Below are 20817 nucleotides of genomic sequence, written 5' to 3' on the forward strand. Positions count from 1 at the left end.
TTAGTAAAGCTCTCTCCCGATAATGTCTTTTGAAGAAATCCTGGCAGGAGTAGGTGGTATATAAATCAGAATAAATATGCATATATTACTTGGCTTTTAAAAAGAAAAGGCCCTGGTGGTCCTCTACAAAAGAAGAGGTAAACATTATTATACATGCATCTGTAAGTTTTATGCAGTGTTTTTTGAAGAAACCATTGCATTTTTCCTTCCACCCAAGATAGAGACACACATCTCTGTGTTATAAACACACACACAGACCCACACAGCTACTTATCATTAGCCTAAAGACTAGAAATAAAAGGAATAGTAGGAAAATGCCTTTTGCCAGACTCTCTCTGGAGTTTACTGCCAGAAGGTTTGGTTAGGCAGCGCGCACAGTGTGAAGCAGGTGAACGTGTAGTGGCTTACATCGCTGATCTGTAGGGCATTGAGTTTGGACTGCAGCATCAGTGGAGTGTCGACTGGGATGGTCACATTGGCCTTCTCTTTTTCCCAGGCATCGCGATACAATGGCTGGTAAAAATGGAAAACAATGGAGGTTGATCAGTAAATAAATCTTACTACATGAATAAAATTACAAGTAAAATTCAAAGTTCTCTTTGGATGTTCTCTGATATCAATTTACATCACATTTTGTCTTCATTTGTGATTTTATTTAAAAGTGGCCAACAGTGACTTCAACAAGAATACACTGATGGGTGATAGAACACAAATAGAAAACGAGTCAGAAATATGGTAGTAAAATTATTTGTTTTCATTTATTCACATCTAACTGTACATCAGGTAAGTCCACATTGCAGGTAACTGTGATAGTCCCCATTGCTAATCAGGACCTGATTTTCTTGGCCCAAATAACTGTCATGATGCCTAACACTGGGGTTGCCCCTGGACTTAACCTATTTCATGACCGAATAGCAACAAAAAGACAGCAGTTTTGTGATTATGGTATTAAGTAGTGAGCCTGTATTGTAGTCTGGATCTCAAAATACGGTCGAAGTGTGTAACAGAGTCTGTGGAACATGAATATGCCCACCGCACTTGTATTAACCAAAAACTTATCAAAGCAAGTGAAATACAGAGACTGCTAATTTATTGACTATATGAAGATGAATCCAGATATATGTGTATTCAAGATCCTAATGCTGATATTAGCAGTTTAAAGCTCACATTTAGAATTTTTCTTGATTGAGATTTCTTCAACTTGTCTGGAAACGTCATCAACCCAACTTACCTCACTGATCTGTACAGCATTGATCTTTGCCCGGACTATTTCTGGGGTATCAACAATGCTGGTAAATTTGAGGGCCTCAGGCCTTATACGATACAACCTTTCATTCAAGAGATTCTGGGCATTCTTCACTCTCATCACTTCCACAGAACCTTCTGGCAACCATCCGATACCCTTCAACCATTCCAAGTCTGATTTGTACAAGTTCTACATGGAGAGGAACACACAATGGGGAAGAGTCAAATTTGCCCATGAGAGTTTGATGCCTGTAAACCACACACCTCCTCTATTTAAATCAATGGGGTGGCCAATCCCACGAAGCTCAAGGATCAACATAAAATGTTAATATTCAGGTGTTATATCTCTGGCACACATCTCTGGGAGAAGCTCACAGCATCCTGCAGGAATTGGAGCAGGACTCACATGTGGCACTTGATAGAATAACAGATAGCAATAGCACACACTTGTTGTTATGCTAGGTTGAGCTTTTACAATCACCAGTCTACCTTTTATGTACTGTTGGGAATAACATCTGTAGGAATTTAGAAAAGAAGATCCGTAGATACATGCATACATACCTACATCTATATCTATCTCTCTCTCTCTTTTTCTCTGTGTCAGATAAACTTGAAATCCAACATTTCCTTGTGCTTACATCTATTTCTGAAATTTAGATATCTTATCATACATAAGTATTGGGTCAGAAGAGCTGGCACTGAAATTTTCTCCCTAATTGCATAAAATATGAAACTGATTCTCATTTTGGTAAATAAGGTCTTGCTCCCATAAGAAGAAATCCTCCAGAAGATAGAAAATGTTTGAAAAAATGGTACCACCATTTATAGTACAGATTATGTTAGGTTCTACTAAGTTTACCATGTGAATTATGCCTCTGGGGAATACTCTGTGATTAAACACACAAACACACATCTGCGCGGATCTGGCGATAGTATACGCACAGCGCTCTGCAGTTCGTAGGCTTTCTTAGCCTGGATCACATCATTCTGATCTGGCAGGCATATCCATTGGTGCAGATAATTGCGATAATCAATGTCGCTGACCAGAACCTGGCATTTCTTCGCTTGAACAATTGACATCATGTCCAATGGTGTATTATAAATTCCTTTAGACTTCTCATAAGCTTTCTTGTATTCTCTGTCACTCTGGATTTTGGCAGCATGTATAGACCACACCAATTTGGGGTCATCTTGTAGAGTGCGGAAACCCACGTGGTGGCCTAGTTGCTTACGATAACCTTCCTTGTATTTGTACTAAAGTTGTGAGAAAATCAGATAAAAAGACAAATGAAAATAATGCAATAAGAGGATTTTTCTTTAAATAATTGTAGAACGTTTTCTCAGCCTTAATGTAAATTGGCTCAATATTGGTAGTTGTTATATATTTCAGTCCATTTAAAAAAAAATTAGATAGGACTATTTTTGGTAGTTTCATAGAGGACACGAGTAAATCAGGAGGGAAATAGTGTGATAAACAAGAATAAGACTAATACTAATAGTAATAATAAATAGCTAACATTTACTGAGCAATCACTATAAGCCAGACACCATTATGAGTGCTTCAAATGTGTTAGGTTGATCTATATAAAACTGCTGAGATTTTCAGTCAGAAATAGTTGAATAGTGACAATTATAATCAAGTTAACCCTCATACGTCTCTAAGAGGTAGATACTATTATTATCATATATTTCAGATGGGGAAAATAAGGGGCCATAGTCACCATCACCAAGGTTGCCTGGCAAGTGAAGCATTAAGTCAGCTGGTCTCCCAAGAGTTCTGAAGGTACCTCAGGTAGGGAAAGGTCATGTGTGTGGTTTTGGAGGCTGGCAAGGAAGACACATGTTTCAGGAATGGAAAGCAAGGTTGTTGGCTTGAATCAGAAGATGACAACTAAAGATCTATGGACAAGAGTTTCCATGTGATGAGTGTCTTAGGACTAGCGTAAGATGGTTTCTGTTTCTTTTCCATGTTTGGGTAACATTGGAAAGTTTGGAGAGAAGGGAGAGAGAAAACCAGGAATAAGGCAGAGACTGTGGACTGGCTATGGTTGTTAGAGGTAAAAATGAGGACTCAGAAGAAGAAAACAGCTGGATACACAAGATTAAAAAAAAAAAAAAAACCAGAAGAAACTGGAGAAAGGGAATAAGGTGGCTTAAAGATTTGGAGCTGCGGGTTGGGGTGGACTTGGTAAGATAATAATTTGACTATTGGTAAGTTTTAAAATTAGTGTTAAATGATCTTCATAAGGTTACTAGGAGGATTCCACGTAAGCCTCCAGCATATAATCTTGTACATAAAATATGATTTCAATCTTAAGTCTTATATGAAACTATCATCTATGATTTATATTTGTGACGAATGTCAGTAATATTGGGGGATAAAATGACATTTTCCCCAAGAATTTTGGATAGGTTTTTCATGATATTTTGTTTTTACCTAGAAACAAACGGATGCCAATCTTAATGTTTTACATCCCATTTTAATATTTTTAAATAGAGAAAGCCTTTAGCACAAGACAAAATGCAATTGTTTGTATTTAAGGAAAAAAACAAAATTGGTGAAAAAACAGTCTCCCTATTTTATAGAGGANATCTGTAGGAATTTAGAAAAGAAGATCCGTAGATACATGCATACATACCTACATCTATATCCATCTCTCTCTCTCTCTCTCTCTCTCTCTCTTTCTCTCTCTTTTTCTCTGTGTCAGATAAACTTGAAATTCAACATTTTCTTATGCTTACATCTATTTCTAAAATTTAGATATCTTATCATGCATAAGTATTGGGTCAGAAGAACTGGCACTGAAATTTTCTACCTAATTACATAAAATAAGAACCTGATTCTCATTTTGGTAAATAAGGTCTTGCTGCCATAGAAGAAATCCTCCGTAAGACAGAAAATGTTTGAAAAAACGGTACCACCATTTATAGTACAGATTATGTTAGGTTCTGTTAAGTTTACCATGTGAATTATGCCTGTGGGGAATACTCTGTGATTAAACACACAAACACACATCTGCGCGGATCTGGCGATAGTATACGCACATCGCTCTGCAGTTCGTAGGCTTTCTTAGCCTGGATCACATCATTCTGATCTGGCAGGCATATCCACTGGTGCAGATAATTGCGATAATCAATGTCGCTGACCAGGACCTGGCATTTCTTCGCTTGAACAATTGACATCATGTCCAATGGTGTATTATAAATTCCTTTAGACTTCTCATAAGCTTTCTTGTATTCTCTGTCACTCTGGATTTTGGCAGCATGTATAGACCACACCAATTTGGGGTCATCTTGTAGAGTGCGGAAACCCACGTGGTGGCCTAGTTGCTTACGATAACCTTCCTTGTATTTGTACTAAAGTTGTGAGAAAATCAGATAAAAAGACAAATGAAAATAATGCAATAAGAGGATTTTTCTTTAAATAATTGTAGAACGTTTTCTCAGCCTTAATGTAAATTGGCTCAATATTGGTAGTTGTTATATATTTCAGTCCATTTAAAAAAAAATTAGATAGGACTATTTTTGGTAGTTTCACAGAGGACACGAGTAAATCAGGAGGGAAATAGTGTGATAAACAAGAATAAGACTAATACTAATAGTAATAATAAATAGCTAACATTTACTGAGCAATCACTATAAGCCAGACACCATTATGAGTGCTTCAAATGTGTTAGGTTGATCTATATAAAACTGCTGAGATTTTCAGTCAGAAATAGTTGAATAGTGACAATTATAATCAAGTTAACCCTCATACGTCTCTAAGAGGTAGATACTATTATTATCATATATTTCAGATGGGGAAAATAAGGGGCCATAGTCACCATCACCAAGGTTGCCTGGCAAGTGAAGCATTAAGTCAGCTGGTCTCCCAAGAGTTCTGAAGGTACCTCAGGTAGGGAAAGGTCATGTGTGTGGTTTTGGAGGCTGGCAAGGAAGACACATGTTTCAGGAATGGAAAGCAAGGTTGTTGGCTTGAATCAGAAGATGACAACTAAAGATCTATGGACAAGAGTTTCCATGTGATGAGTGTCTTAGGACTAGCGTAAGATGGTTTCTGTTTCTTTTCCATGTTTGGGTAACATTGGAAAGTTTGGAGAGAAGGGAGAGAGAAAACCAGGAATAAGGCAGAGACTGTGGACTGGCTATGGTTGTTAGAGGTAAAAATGAGGACTCAGAAGAAGAAAACAGCTGGATACACAAGATTAAAAAAAAAAAAAAAACCAGAAGAAACTGGAGAAAGGGAATAAGGTGGCTTAAAGATTTGGAGCTGCGGGTTGGGGTGGACTTGGTAAGATAATAATTTGACTATTGGTAAGTTTTAAAATTAGTGTTAAATGATCTTCATAAGGTTACTAGGAGGATTCCACGTAAGCCTCCAGCATATAATCTTGTACATAAAATATGATTTCAATCTTAAGTCTTATATGAAACTATCATCTATGATTTATATTTGTGACGAATGTCAGTAATATTGGGGGGATAAAATGACATTTTCCCCAAGAATTTTGGATAGGTTTTTCATGATATTTTGTTTTTACCTAGAAACAAACGGATGCCAATCTTAATGTTTTACATCCCATTTTAATATTTTTAAATAGAGAAAGCCTTTAGCAGATAAAATGACATTTTCCCCAAGAATTTTGGATAGGTTTTTCATGATATTTTGTTTTTACCTAGAAACAAACAGATGCCAATCTTAATGTTTTACATCCCATTTTAATATTTTTAAATAGAGAAAGCCTTTAGCACAAGACAAAATGCAATTGTTTGTATTTAAGGAAAAAAACAAAATTGGTGAAAAAACAGTCTCCCTATTTTATAGAGGACAAAACCCACAAGAAAATAGAAAGTATTGTACCTCACTGGCAATCTCTCTGGAGGCTTTGGCGTGTGTGATTTCAATGGCATCTGCTCTGATGTCATAGCCTTTCTGTTTGGCCTCATTCCAGTCTTTTTGATAGAGTTTCTATTGAGGGAAAATAGGTTTGTTTACAAGAATTGCAAACAAGTGAATATACTGAAAGTAGTTACAACATAAATCATAAGGTAATGTAACGAAGGCAGCATAAGAAAAAAGCATTCCTTTCTGAGTTCTTTTCATTGTTGGCTGTTTTCTTTGTGGAATACAGGATACTTTTGATTAAAAATTTAAAGCTAAAAATCTTCCTCTATTAATGTTTGAATATTTGCATTCATCACAATATGGTATGCATTTGAAAATACCCCACTACACAGTACATGGAAAATAAGAATCAATGGTGAAGCCAGAGAACCTTCATCAAGGTACTTGATAAGACCTGATAAGATTTTTTTCCTAATTCTGCTCTTTGACTTTTCAGAGGTTTCTGCTAAAAGGATGTGATATACATATCATAAATATCCTGCTGGTTGGATGTAATTTAAAATTGTCTTTTGGCTTTCTTATGGCTTTGAAATGTTAAAAGCCCCAGATCAACAAAAATATCTAAAAAGACAATAGAGACTGTTGAGAGTCAACAAAGACACCAGTAGGATTCGGGTATCCCAACTCCTGCAGGCTAGACACCCTGCCACATATCTAAGCTAACACTGAAAGGAGAGTTTCCATTCATGTTGCAATGGGAATGGTAGCTAAAGAGAAGATGTCTAGCACCAAAGCCACAGACATTCTAAGGTAATTTGTCCATTCCAACACACTCCATAAGCTGACAGATATTGCCCCATAAAGGCTCCGCATTCATGCCTCTTACATTGCTGATTTGCAAGGCATTGATCTGGGCCTGCAGCAAGGCCGGAGTATCTGAAGGAATGCTGACGTTGGCTTTATCTCTATTCCAGGCTTCTTGATACAGTTTCTGTGGAGAGAAGGGAAATATAGAAGAGATATCTGAAACATTAACCCTTAGCAACTATTTAATATGAAAAAATGTTTTTATGTATTTATAATAGTTAATTTTATGTGTCAATTTTATGTGGCTAGACCACAGTACCCAGATATTTGGTCAAACATTATTCTGGATGTTTCTGTGAAGGTATTTTTCAGATGAAATTGACCTTTATATCAGTAGACTTTGAGTAAAGCGGATTACTTTCCTTAATGCAGGTAGGCCTCATGCAATTGAAGGCCTTCCAGGCAAGAAGAAATTCTGCCAGTAGACTGCCTTTGGGCTTGAACTACAACCCTCCCCTAGGTCTCCAGCCTGCAGATTTTGGACTTGTCAGCCTGCACAATCTCAGAGCCAATTCCTTAAAATAAATCTCTCTCTCTCCTTATATACACACAGACACCCTTTTGTTTCTGTTTCTCAAGAGAATTCTCTCTAATACAATTCTCACTAGTACAATGTTATACTACTTATTATGGAGCATTATGCTACATGCTCAGTATTTAATAGAAGCTAAATAAATATTTCTTTCCCTGAACTTACATGGAGTGACATTTTTCATTTTAGTGCTTTAACGTGTGTACGTGTGGTAGCGGAAAGACATGTTGGTGTTTGTCAGAGTTCTACCTTGTGTGTACCTTCACTAAACTAGTCAAGAGAGTTTTAGAGTTGCTATCACCAAAATTCTTTGAAGAGGAACAGTCTACTTGCTCAGTTTGGGTTGGCATCATCTGAAAGCAGAATTTAGGAAAAAGTAAGTTGGGTAGAAAGGATGGTTCTTACCTCACTTATTTGCAGAGAATTGGCTTTTGCAAGGACAACTTCTGGAGTGTCAACGATGGAAGTGAATTTCAAAGCTTCCGGGCGCATTCTATAGAGTCTATCATTCAGGAGGTCTTGAGCATTCTTCACTCTGGTCATTTCTACGGAGCCTTCTGGCATCCAGCCAATGCCACGCAGCCATTCAAGGTCTGCTTTATACACATTCTACAAAGATGTTAGACAAAAATGTCATTCTGAATGCTAGACATACTACTCCTTAGTTGAAAAATCAAGTACCTGGGGTTGAGGGGACGATAAGCACAGGAGATGGTGCTTCCAAAAAAGTAAGACCTGAGACCTTACATGATTCAGTGTTTCTAATATTGATGACACATGTAATTTGTAAAAGCATCATTATTTATACTAACCATGGCTAATAATAATAAATAGTAATAAAGATGATTTCCATAATATAATTATTTGATATTTCAAAAAATTATATAATTGAAAATTTTTAAAAGGGAACTTTTGTTGATTCTCATGCTATTTTAATCCTGTAATAACTAATCCAAGGAAATGCTGTTCAGTGTTTTGGTCTAGAACAATAGTGGCACTTATTTTAAAGACATTCAGATGATTTATATCTGTCTGAAATATATTTTCATTGTCAGAAATTACAAATGACATTAGGAAAATAGTTTGGAATCTAGTCCAGGAATAAAGGATATGACTTCAGGAGGACTCTTTATCTCTATTTTTGGCTTCCCATATCATAACTCCTATATATAGGTTTTGTGCATGGTGAGTGGTGCCTCTCTAAGTTTGTGCAGTGTGCAACCTATGGGTCTGTCCACAGAGGCACTGACTGGACAATTAGCAAATCTGTGTCCTCCCATTCCCCTTCCCCAAAGTTCACGTTACGTACATCACTCTGCAATTCATAGGCCTTCCTTGCTTGGATAACATCATTTTGATCAGGTAAGCATGTCCAGTGATGCAGGTAATTACGATAATCAATGTCACTGACGAGAGTCTGACATTTCTTAGCCAGCAAGATGCCTAGCATGTCCACTGGGCTAGTGAACTTGGTCTTCCACTTCTGGAATTCCTTCTTGTACTCCCTTTCACTTTGAATCTTCCCTGCATGTATGGCACACATAATCTTGGGATCATCTTCAACACTCTGGGCTCCAATGTGATGGCCTTTTTGTTTCTCATATGCTTCCTTGTATTTGTACTAAAATGCCAGAAATACAAGTTTAGATATCCAATTTTAGCATCAACTCATGCTGACAATTATGAGCAAGGATTTCATATTACAAATATTCTTGCATCTCTGAATAATTTAAAACTAATGTTTTACACAGTCATACAAATAACCATAGTGTAATCATATATCTTTATGATTTTAGCATCAACTCATGCTGACAATTATGAGCAAGGATTTCATATTACAAATATTCTTGCATCTCTGAACAATTTAAAACTAATGTTTTACACAGTCATACAAATAACCATAGTGTAATCATATATCTTTATTGGTAGAAACTTTTCATGCAGCAGCTCTAACTCCCATTCCAATATGTATTTTTCTTCTCTGTGACAATCAAGGGAAAGGTCTTGGAGGCTAGAAAGCAGGAATGGGAGAACACATGTGGAAGCAATTAGAAATGTGTTCCACCAGCCACATTATGGGTTGCTCAGCATTGCAGAGACCAAGGGGACCCAGATGGAAGGTACTCACGTCACTGGCGATATCCCTGGAGGCCTTGGCACTTTTGATGGGAATAGCATCTGCTCTCAGATCATAGTCCTTCATCTTTGATTCATCCCATCCTTTGGTGTAAAGTTTCTAGTCAGGGGATAATACACAATAGAAAATAAAATTGTTTTAGAAAGTTAATAGGCCAATTACAGAAAAGAAATTCTTAAGGTGGAAAAGCATTTTAATGACTCCTACTAAGGCTTAAAAAACAATCAGAAAATCCCTTACTTGGCTGATATTGGCAGAATTGCTCTTGGCCAGCATGATTTCTGGGGTGTCTGGCATCACGTGAATGGAGGTTTTGTCAGCATCCCAAGCTTCCGTATATAAATGCTACAGAGGGGCAGGGTATAAAACCTTTTGTTAAAGCCAGTAATATTACAGTTACTATCAAATTTAACTCACATTTAACATAAAATAGGTCCTTTTTAAAGCTATTTGAAGGTGAGGGAAACAAAAGGGTTGTGAGGAGAGTAAAGCATGGCAATATTTGACCAACTGTATTATGGTTTCATAACTAATATGAAGCAATACAATGGTCCCAGTTATTAATTCTTTTCATCCAGTGAATAACAAGCTTACTCATCGGATCTCCAAAGATGGAGCTCAGTTACAGACTATGATATAGTAGAAATCTCTGGATTTCAGGGTTAATCCCAAGTTCAAACACAACTCCACTATTTCCAAGCTGTATGATCTTGAAAAAGGTGCGTAACTCCTCACATTCCTCATTTCTGAGAACGGGATAATTTTATATTTTTTATTGAGTATTTCTGAAGATTAGCCATAACATATGTAAAATGCCTGAGTCATAGTAGGTACTCAGCAATTTTTACAGTGTTTCCTATTATTATCATTGTGGTTGCTGTTGATGGATGTGTTGTAAAATAGAATTTCTGGAATTCTGTACCTCAAACTCTGGAGTTTGCTGAGAGTTGATTTTATATTGTGCACTGATCACTCAATCCTACTACCTAAATGATTGGAAGATGTTCTAGCAGATGTGGGAGAATTCAGGTAAGTTCAATTCAATCTAAGATATGCATATTAAGTGCCTACCCACTGGATAAAGAATAAGCAGATTGATAGAACTCTGGTGGAAAGAAATGATCATCTGTCTTGCTTGTGTAATAAAACTGAAAGCAGAGTAGCAGTTCACTTTCAAAAGCAGATTTCCACAACTTCAGGTGGAAGATCAAACCAAGCAACTAATTCAAGCACTGACACTGCCTTTGAATGGAAAATTGAATGGCTTATATTCCTTACCAGATAGACAAAGAAATGCCAATGGTCTGAGTCTGCTCTGCCTAGGAGAATGTGCAGGGAAAGGTGATACATTTGTGATGTCTCCTGGTAACTGCTCAGAAGGGTGTGTGCATTACTCTAGGGCAATCATCACGGGCAGTGCTTCTACATGCATACATAGAATTAGGGGCACAGTGTTGAGAAGGGCTTACAGGGCCAACCAGAATTCAAGCAGATACTCTGTTGGGGCCCATTCCATTTCTTTTCTCTGGGGACCCTTTAGGGCATTTCCTACTTTATGAGCCAAGTCCATGCAAGGTATGACTCTGGCAACAGGAAACAGCTGGAGACTCACCTTGCTCATTGTCAGGGCATTATTCTTTGCCAGAACAATTTCTGGGGTGTCTGTAATAGATGTGAATTTGAGCTGGTCTGCAGGCTGGCGGTACTTTCTCTCACTCAGGATTTCTCCAGCTCTCTTCACCTTCTTGACCTCTATAGAATCAATAGGAACCCATCCAATGCCTCTCAGCCACTCAAGATCAGCCTTGTAAATAGCCTGAAAATAAAATAATGTCCAATATTTGTAGACGTTACTAGATAGCCCGGTGCCTGATTTTGATTTTACACATGCAGCTAATGTATAATTCTGAATCTTATTTGTGTGAATTTCTGGGATGACACACAGGATTGCCTTTCTTTGGTTTAGAATGGCTAGTTAAATGCCTTGTTCATGAAGGTAGCCAATATTTGCTGTTTTAAAGACCCATAAAATCTCTTTAATAATATGCAATTTCAGTAATAGAAAACTTTAGGGAAATTACTGCCTGCTTCCTGAAACAAAGTGTTTATCCTCTGATTCCTTGCGTAGGAATGATACTCTGTTAGAATACAGTTGGTTCCTATCTCACTGGGCAGTGGCCTTCACAGCCAGTCGTGTGATATAAAGAAGGGATGGACATTGCTGGTTGACCACATATTGCATTATGTGTTTCCCTGGGACAACAAGATGGCATCTTTTGTCATATGATTCTATGTACATGCTACTAAGTCAAAAAGTACATTTTTTTCACTCATTTATCTTATTCTCAGTCCCCTTTCTTGTCTTAGAATTCAAGTAAAAAAAAAAAATGACATTTTGGCTGGTTAGCTTAGTTGGTTAGAGAGCAGCCTTGTAACACCAAGGTCAAGGGATTGGATCCCTTGCATCTGCCAAAAAAAATTTTTTTTTAATCCTTTCATTTTTCTTCTTTGAATATAAAAAATTGGCTGAAGGAGAATTTTTCTCATCCCTAAAGTCAACAACTCTTTTAGTTTTTATGGCTTTTGGGGAAACTTTTTAACTGTGCCACTACTTTTATTCTTCCAAAAGTGACAATTTAGTCAGAGCTTGATTCAAACCAGGAGCTAAATATCGATGAGGTAGTATTTGAATCTCCAAAGGACAATCTACTGGCCAACAACAAAAGCCCCTAACATATTTCTGGGAAGTTGTTGTTTTCAGTTTCTTAGAAAAATTGTGTCAATATGTGTAATTCATTCCTAAGCTTCCATTCACAAGTTATAGTAGATACTTCCCATAAGTTGTCAAGAAAAAGATAATGTAATCAATTCATCTGGAAAATTAGGTTGCTTTAAACCAGAAATTCTTAACCTGGCATCAATGAACTTAGAAAAACATATAACACCCTATTTTCATTAACTTCTAGCTGAAATATAGCATTTTATTCAATTATATATAGGTAACGTTTTATAGTAGTATAGACATTACACGTGACTGTTAGCAATAGAAATCACAAATATTTTTATGTCCTATTACAGTTGTTGCACACATCTTGAAATATTTATGCTCATCACTTCTTTGAAATTAAAGTACCTGTAGTTATTATACTCACAACTAGATCTTTTCATTTAATGTGTTAATAAAAAAGCATATAGATATTACTTCATCACAGATTTGGTTTAATATTTTGATAATGACATTTTGATATGATTGGTTTCTTTTAAAACTAATGTATATGTTTTATTTTATGCATTTTATAACATTATCATGAGAAGCTGTCCACAGGTTTCATTAGACTGCCAAAACAATGCATGACACAAAAAAGTTAGAACCCTTTTCTAAACTTTCTAAACACGTGGCTGAAGAATATGAGACCACTCACATCACTCTGCAGGTCATAGGCCTTCCGAGCCTGAATGACGTCATTCTGATCGGGCAGGCAGGTCCATTCATGTAGGGGATGCTTGTAGTCTACATCGCTGACTAGGATCTGACACTGCTTGGCCTGCACCACCGCCAGCATGTCCACTGGGCTGCTGAACTTGGTCTTCCACTTCTCAAAGTCCTTCTTGTACTCTCTGTCACTCTGGATCTTGGCTGCATGGATGGACCACATCATCTTGGGGTCGTCCTGAATGTTCCGGGCCCCAATGTGGTGGCCAAGCTGCTTGCGGTAGCCTTCCTTGTACTTGTACTGAAGAAAGAAAAGGGATATGAGTCTAATGATAAGAACATACATACACCACATTTCATAGATTCACACACATTCTTTTTATTTTCCCTACCACTATTGTGAGGGAAAAGGTGAATATTATCAACCTCATTTTATGAAGTAGGAACTTAAAGCCTAGAGGGGTTAAGTGATTTGTCTAAGGCCATATAACAAGTAGATGGCAGGGGTGAATCTAAAATGTACACCTTCTCATTCCTAACATTTTTCCCATTTTCTAAACTACACTACCTAGTTTACATTTGATTCCTTAACAGGTAAAGGTAAATGTTTTGTACAATCTAATGGGGCACCCACATGGTTATTTTTCTAAAAATGTTTGACGTTAAGAATATCTTAGAAAAAAAATTTTAGTTAGAATTTATAATGAATTCCCTGGTCCTGGATATGTGTTTCATTTAGATAGAGTTTATATGTCACCAGGAAGCATCTCCCTTATTAGCCTGTCAATGTTCTTGAACTTTCACCATGAGAGACTCTATCTACTTTTGATATTCAAGAATAGGGGCTGGCTGGTTAGCTCAGTTGGTGAGAGTACAGCCTTGTAATTCCGAGATCAAGGATTCTGTTCCCTATACCAGCCAGCTACCAAAAATAAATAAATAAAATTCAAGAATGAACACAGTGCAGTCCATTTTACCATGAGATAATCATGGTATTGGCTTTGTCAGCTTAACTAGAAAAGGTTTTGATAATAGAAGGAATGAAGCATAATTCTAAGGCATGGGGCCTTCCTAGAGAAGGAATGTCTGGATTTGGGTCCTAAGGAGGCCTGGGACTGAATGAGGACACTGGCCCCCCTCAGGAGGTGTTTCTCATAGGAAAAGTAGGAGTAGAGAGAAGTGGCAAGTGGTTGCTGAGAAAAAGCTTTGCTTACCTCACAGTCTGTTCTTGTGTCCAGTTAGGGGCATCTTAGGAGAACCTCACTGATAATTACAAAGGATGAGACAAAACTCTAAAATGTATCCACCAGGTGGTCTTCTTTTAATGCCAGACTGAATGGATACAAGTAGTAGGAAAGAGTTCACATTTATATTGGCTGATTTACATGTGGTGTAAATCTCTTTAATTTCACAAACATCTGGATCAACTATTGCTCAATTTTTGAGGTTCAAAAATATCACCCCATTTTTGGTGTCCATGAAACACTTATTTTTAAAAAAATAATACGTCCCTATCTTTGACTGATTAACAGGTATAATGAACATAGTTCTTTGTGCTTTTCTTTTCTTTTTTCCATTTCCAACTTTGTATATGGAGAATCACTAAAGGGAATTGAGACTTACAGGGACAACTAAATTTCTGGTAAGAAAAACTCTAAAAGCTAATATCTGCCAACATCTTTGAGTAAGAAATGCCTCTTCCCAAAACATCCACTTACATCACTAGCAATATCTCTTGAAGCCTTGGCTGCTTGGATTGGGATGGCATCCAGACGTAAGTCATAGCCCTCCTTCCTGGACTCTTCCAAAGCAAGTTTATAGAGTTTCTGTACAGAAGAAAGACATTATTCATTGATCATTTCATAAAAAAGATGCTGTTTATTATTACATTTTCTCTGTCCTCATTTAAACTACAGAAACAAGTAATAAAGCCAAGTTTTAGGGTGGGTTTATAGATAACTTTGCTTCATAGCTGCTCAAGGCACATGTTCTAAACTTTGGGATGTTATTGACTTGTAAATTTCAGAAAATTTTTTTTGGAAATCAGCATTTGATTGCCAAAATTTTATTTCACCAAACAAACATGTGTAAAAAACAACTATATACTATGGCCATCATAAAATTAAAAAAAGGACATTTTCCTTTTTTGTGTGTGTGTGTGTGGCCGGCTGGTTCTTAGTGCTAAAGAAGGGGGAAGAATTAGGAGAGTATCTAAAAATTGGATATATTTGGGTTTATAAAAACTCAATGCATTGTCCTTATTTTTTCTCTTTTTGCTGTGGACTATCATCTCAGACCATCATCAATCTGTGGACCTGGGTTTTGGGATCATTGCTCTTATGAAAATTTTGGTCCTAACAGAGATGCCTGGAAAAATGCTGGCGAATAACATTAAATGATAACTAGGGCATATTGAAGCAGCAAAATAATACAGGGCATAATAACTTACTGAGTTCCAAACTAGTGCCTGCTTACTAAATAGCTGTTAAATACAACAATGCCTGATATCCACACTGACCTGTAGGGGAAGGTTTTAAAAGTAGAATTCCTACTGGGATATTTCTCTGTAAGCCTTCCATTCCCTGATAGTCTGTTAATAAAAAGCTGGTTTACTTTGTGGACTCAGCACATAGCCCAAAACTGAATCAAGGGGAACCATCTCTTTTACTGACAGTGTCAGTTCGGAGTATGTATAATAATAGAATAATCAAAACATTTCACTGAGGAAACAGTTATAATCATTCATTTTTGCCTTTCTGCTCATTACGAGAGCAATGGTTTACTTACATCACTGTAGTTTATTTGGTTGAGTTTGGCTAACATGATTTCTGGTGTATCAGGCATGACATGAACTGTTTTCTTGTCATTGTCCCAGGCTTCAGTATATAAACGCTGTTAAAAAAAAAGAGAGATGAGAAAAGTTATTTTGGCATTCACAGACTTTTTTTTTGATTATGTGCCAATCATATCTCTTGTATACAAAGTAGAAATAAAATTATTAAAACTACATAAATTCCTACCTTTTTTTCTTATTAAAATTCTTTAGATAATTTAATTCTTTAATTGTTAAGGAATTTAACAGTTCTGAAAAGTATAACTGGGTTGTAGTATTTATAATATGTCTAGGAAAGAATTACGAAATAATTACTGCGCATAGTATTTTTAACATCAGTTGAATATTTTGAAGTAACTATGGTACTACAGTAGAAAAATCATTTTAAAAGATATCATAAATCTTATAGTAATCTTTAAAATGTACTAATATGTCAGAATTTTTACCTTGTTTTAACAGTGAAAATTGAAAACTCACCTTACTCATGTTTAACGCATTGCTCTTTGCCAGCACTTGCTCTGGAGTGTCAGTAATACTGGTAAATTTCAGTGCGTCCGGACGCTGGCGGTAGATACTCTCACTTAGTATCTCTGTGGCCCTTTTGGCTTTAACAACTTCCACTGAACCAATTGGAACCCAGCCAATGCCTTTCATCCATTCACGGTCTGATTTATACAAATTCTGCAGATCAACAGATAAAAAATACATTTATTAATAAGTGGTTTAGACTCATAGTCTCAAAATTGGCCATATTAGAGAAATTCAAAAGCACTGATAAGCAGATAAAGCTCCCCGCATAATCGCCCACTTATAGACATTATTGAGCCCTGAACATATTTTTTTTCTGAGAATTTTTTGGTACAGAGGATTGCACCAGGAATGATGAAAGGTTTTTTTTGTTGTCGTTTTGTTCTGTTTTAAGTAAAAGACATGGTCCTGCCCTTGAGAGTATTACAAGATTGTTACACGGAAGCAGTGCTTCTTTAGCCTTGGAAAATGTGCTCTTACAGCTCTAAGTAAAACTACACATTCAGAACAATGGCATGTGAGTATTACAATCACAAATACTCTTGCCTTCATTTCCATCTTCAAAAATCACAAAATATCAAGTCTGGGAAAAAATGTGGTGTTGTAAAGACAATATATTAGATATTTCCCTAATTATTATTTTACTTTACTCTCAATAGGACATGGTATATATTAATAAGGATTAGATGGTTGGTTTTGAAAAAGACAAGAATGTCTTAGCATTTTCCTGTCACTAAATATAAAACATGAATGTTTATTAAAATAATGTATCCCGGTATACTTTTCTTACCACTTCCTCCACTCCTCCACTGACACACAAACATTTCTACCTCCTTAGCCAAAAATTGGTAGTGGTATATTTTTGAGGACTAAGTTTTATCCAATTCAGACAAAGAAAGCCCAAATCACTAGGAATATATATGCCTGTATAAAATTGAAAATATTTACTTTATTTCCTCTTTTACATATAACTTTGGGGAAAGAAAACATACTGTAAAACAATTAAAGTGCTTCCAATGAGGAACTCCTTTCAGACATTCAGTTGTATATTGTTTGAGATATACCAACAAATTTCAGTCCATTTGCACTAGTCAGAACCCACGGACATGTTTCAAATCTGCTTTCAACATGCGGAGCCAGCATCAGGGATACTCACGTCACTTTGGAGGTCATAAGCTTTCCGTGCCTGAATGACATCATTCTGGTCAGGTAGGCAGATCCAGTCATGCAGAAAATGTTTATAGTCCACATCACTGACCAAGGTCTGACATTTCTTGGCCAAAACAATACCAAGCATGTCCACTGGGCTGCTGTACCTTGTCTTGTATTTCTCAAATTCTTTCTTGTACTCGCGGTCGCTCTGCACTTTGGCAATGTGAAGGGACCACATAATCTTGGGGTCATCATGTACGGCTCGGGCACCAATGTGGTGACCCAACTGCTTGCGATAAGCTTCTTTGTATTTGTACTGCAAGAAAGGACGCAGTAAGTAAGGAGGAGGCACCAAGGGCTGGTCCCTGTTCTTTCTGTGATGAGGTTTTTCTATGAAATCCTTGAGACAGCAGGGAAGTTTCATCAAATGTGCTGCGTGATGTTACACACTGGGGCATGTTTATACTCCCAAAGAAGAGGGTGTTGTGTTCACTGGCGCGATAAGCTTCTTTGTATTTGTACTGCAAGAAAGGATGCAGTAAGTAAGGAGGAGGCAACAAGGGCTGGTCCCTGTTCTTTCTGTGATGAGGTTTTTCTATGAAATCCTTGAGACAGCAGGGAAGTTTCATCAAATGTGCTGCCGTGATGTTACACACTGGGGCATGTTTATACTCCCAAAGAAGAGGGTGTTGTGTTCACTGGCACATCTCCACAGAATAACTCCACAACGATTCTTTTATATGTGCTACAGAACTATATATTGGCAAAAAGTGATAAAAAGTGAACATTTAAAGGGTGAGCCCAATTATAGTGATAAACCATGACAGTGTCTCAAATGTCCATCACGTGGGTTAGCCCATCTCAGAACACATCCGGGGCATGTGTTTACATGGTTCATTAAATTTTTTTTCTAGGGCATTCTGGGAAATTATTCTCTCCTCACAAATAATCTGGAAGGGGCAGTTTAAAAGTGGACAATTTCTGTTGTTTAACAGGTACAGAGTTTCAGCTTTGCAAGATGAAAAATTTTGTAGATCAGTTGCAGAACAATGTGAATATACTTAACATTACTGAACTGTACACTTAAAAATGTCAAGATAGTAAATTTTATATTGTTTTCCCACCACAATTAAAAATTTCTTTAAACCTACAAAAAAAAAAAGGATGATTTTTCTACTCTTGGATTAATATTTAAGATCTCCAGGAATCTGATGTCTTCATTTTTAGGGTAAAGAAATATTGATTCTGTGGACCCCATAGCAAGGAGATTTTTAGCTTTTTTTGCGATCCTATATTCTTATTCAAGTGATGGGAAAGAACTCAGTTAAGCCAGCTTCTTTCCTGGTATTTTGCCTTGAGTGTATCTTAAGGAGAGCTCATGAGGTTTTATGAGTGGCTCAATATAAGTCCATCTAACTTTAGTCAAGGTGCTCCTATCAAGTAAAGACCAAAAGATAAGTTAAAGGAACTACATTATATTCTAGGCTTTGCTTCTATGTTGCTTGTGAACTTGGGCAAGCTATCTGCTGTCTCAAGCCTCAATTTATTTGCCTGTGCAATAAAGGAGATTAAGGTGGATTATGGTTAGAAAGACTTCCAGCTGTATTCCAATAATGTGATTCCCCATGCAGGTGGCTGGCCTGATGCTAACAAATGTTAGGACTTGATCATCTCTTACATCACTGGCAATATCCCGGGAGGCCTTGGCAGCCACAATGGGAATGGCGTCACTTCTCAAGTCATAGCCTTCTTTCTTGGCTTCTTCCATGGCCTGGCGATAGATATTCTGAGGAAACATGTAGTAGCTTTTAGATTCAGAACTCACTTTCACTCTCAAAATGTATTTTTTCAAAGGAGAACTACTATTGGATGCAACAGTGCACTGGCATGCTCAGCCTTAACTTTAGAAAGGAACTCTTTCTCTTACTCTCTATTTATTCAAGCTATTTCTTGAAATGGAAATTTCATACTCAGCAAGTTTCACATCACAAATTCTCTGCACAAATCCTTATAGATTTTATACATTATATAAATAGTTCTCAAATGTGTTTAGATTATGAGTTAAAAACACGAAATTGATATAATTTGTTTTTTCTGTGAATTGAGAAAACATCAACACTGCTCAGTTTCTGTGGCAGGACAGATGCACACAGAAAGCAAAACACAGGCGCTCCATCATTAAACAAATCCTCTATACCAATAGTCTTTAGACTTTTTTTTGTGAGCCACTTACAAAAATTTTGACCAATTCTGTATCTTTTTTGCTGGAAACTGAATGACCCCCCAAAGCTCACTGAAACTTAATCCCCACTGTGACAGTACTAAGACGAAGGGAAATCTTATTATGGTAGTTGAAAGGTGGGGCCTTTAGAAGCTGATTAAGTTGTGAGGACTGTGTCCTGGTGAATGGATTGATCCATTCACAGAATGATGGGTGTGGTTCTGATGGCTTTAAAAGGAGAGTGAGTGAAGGGTTAGCTCTCTCTCGGGCTCAGCCATTTTGCCATGTGGTACCCTATGTCGTTGTAGAGTCACCACCAAGAACAAGGCTCCACCAGATGTTTTCCCTGGACTTTGGACTTCCCAGTCTCTGAAACTGTAAGGAATAAATTTTATTTCTTTATAAATTACCCAATTTCAGGTACTTTGTTACAAGCAACAGAAGCGGACTAATACACCTCTTAAAACAAAATAAATTTTAAATAATATTGGTATTCAATAAATCAAAACAAAATGTACATTTTGATAAGCAATTTTTAAACATAAAAGTATAAATTTATTGGATCTCTTAATGAGATTTTTGTGACCTATAAGAGCTCATGGTGTCTTGATTGAAAAAGATCTTGATGGGCACTGATAAATTAAACTATCTATTTGGCAGAGTTTTGTTTTGATTTAATACTCTCAGGCATGTATCACAGTAACTACTGGGTTAGGTATGCCTTTTTTCTTTTTCTTCTTTTTTTAAAAACAAAATCTGTATATAGTTGTAGTTAATCAAATATTTTAATGTATGCTTTAATATTTTAAATGCATATTTCCCTTATTTTTTAAAATTCCAAACTTACAGACCTTATTTTTAAAAATTCCAAATTTACAGAAAAGTTGCAACAACAGTACAATAAATACTCAACTACTCAATTTATCAACCTTTTTGCCATATTTGCTTTATCTATCTGTGTGTGTGTGTGTGTGTGTATGTGTGTATATTCTTTTTTCTTTCTTTTTATAATTTTCAATTGAA

The 20817-nt window shown here is 36.6% G+C and overlaps 1 protein-coding gene across 1 annotated transcript in view; it reads right to left on the reverse strand.

Moving 5' to 3' along the window:
* NEB (nebulin) overlaps window positions 1-20817 on the reverse strand; it is a 225660-nt gene that overhangs the window by 93020 nt on the left and 111823 nt on the right. Inside the window, exons 68-77 of the mRNA XM_008566372.1 lie at window positions 19252-19359; window positions 17578-17889; window positions 16371-16574; window positions 15848-15952; window positions 14779-14886; window positions 13050-13361; window positions 11240-11443; window positions 9868-9972; window positions 9619-9726; window positions 8800-9111 (exon numbers count right to left, since the gene is read on the reverse strand). Of these exons, the coding sequence (XP_008564594.1) occupies window positions 8800-9111; window positions 9619-9726; window positions 9868-9972; window positions 11240-11443; window positions 13050-13361; window positions 14779-14886; window positions 15848-15952; window positions 16371-16574; window positions 17578-17889; window positions 19252-19359 (1878 nt within the window). The remainder of the gene's footprint in view (window positions 1-8799; window positions 9112-9618; window positions 9727-9867; window positions 9973-11239; window positions 11444-13049; window positions 13362-14778; window positions 14887-15847; window positions 15953-16370; window positions 16575-17577; window positions 17890-19251; window positions 19360-20817) is intronic.

The sequence above is a fragment of the Galeopterus variegatus genome, unplaced genomic scaffold (assembly GCF_000696425.1).
Source record: "Galeopterus variegatus unplaced genomic scaffold, G_variegatus-3.0.2 Scaffold237, whole genome shotgun sequence".
Taxonomy (NCBI): Eukaryota; Metazoa; Chordata; class Mammalia; order Dermoptera; family Cynocephalidae; genus Galeopterus; species Galeopterus variegatus.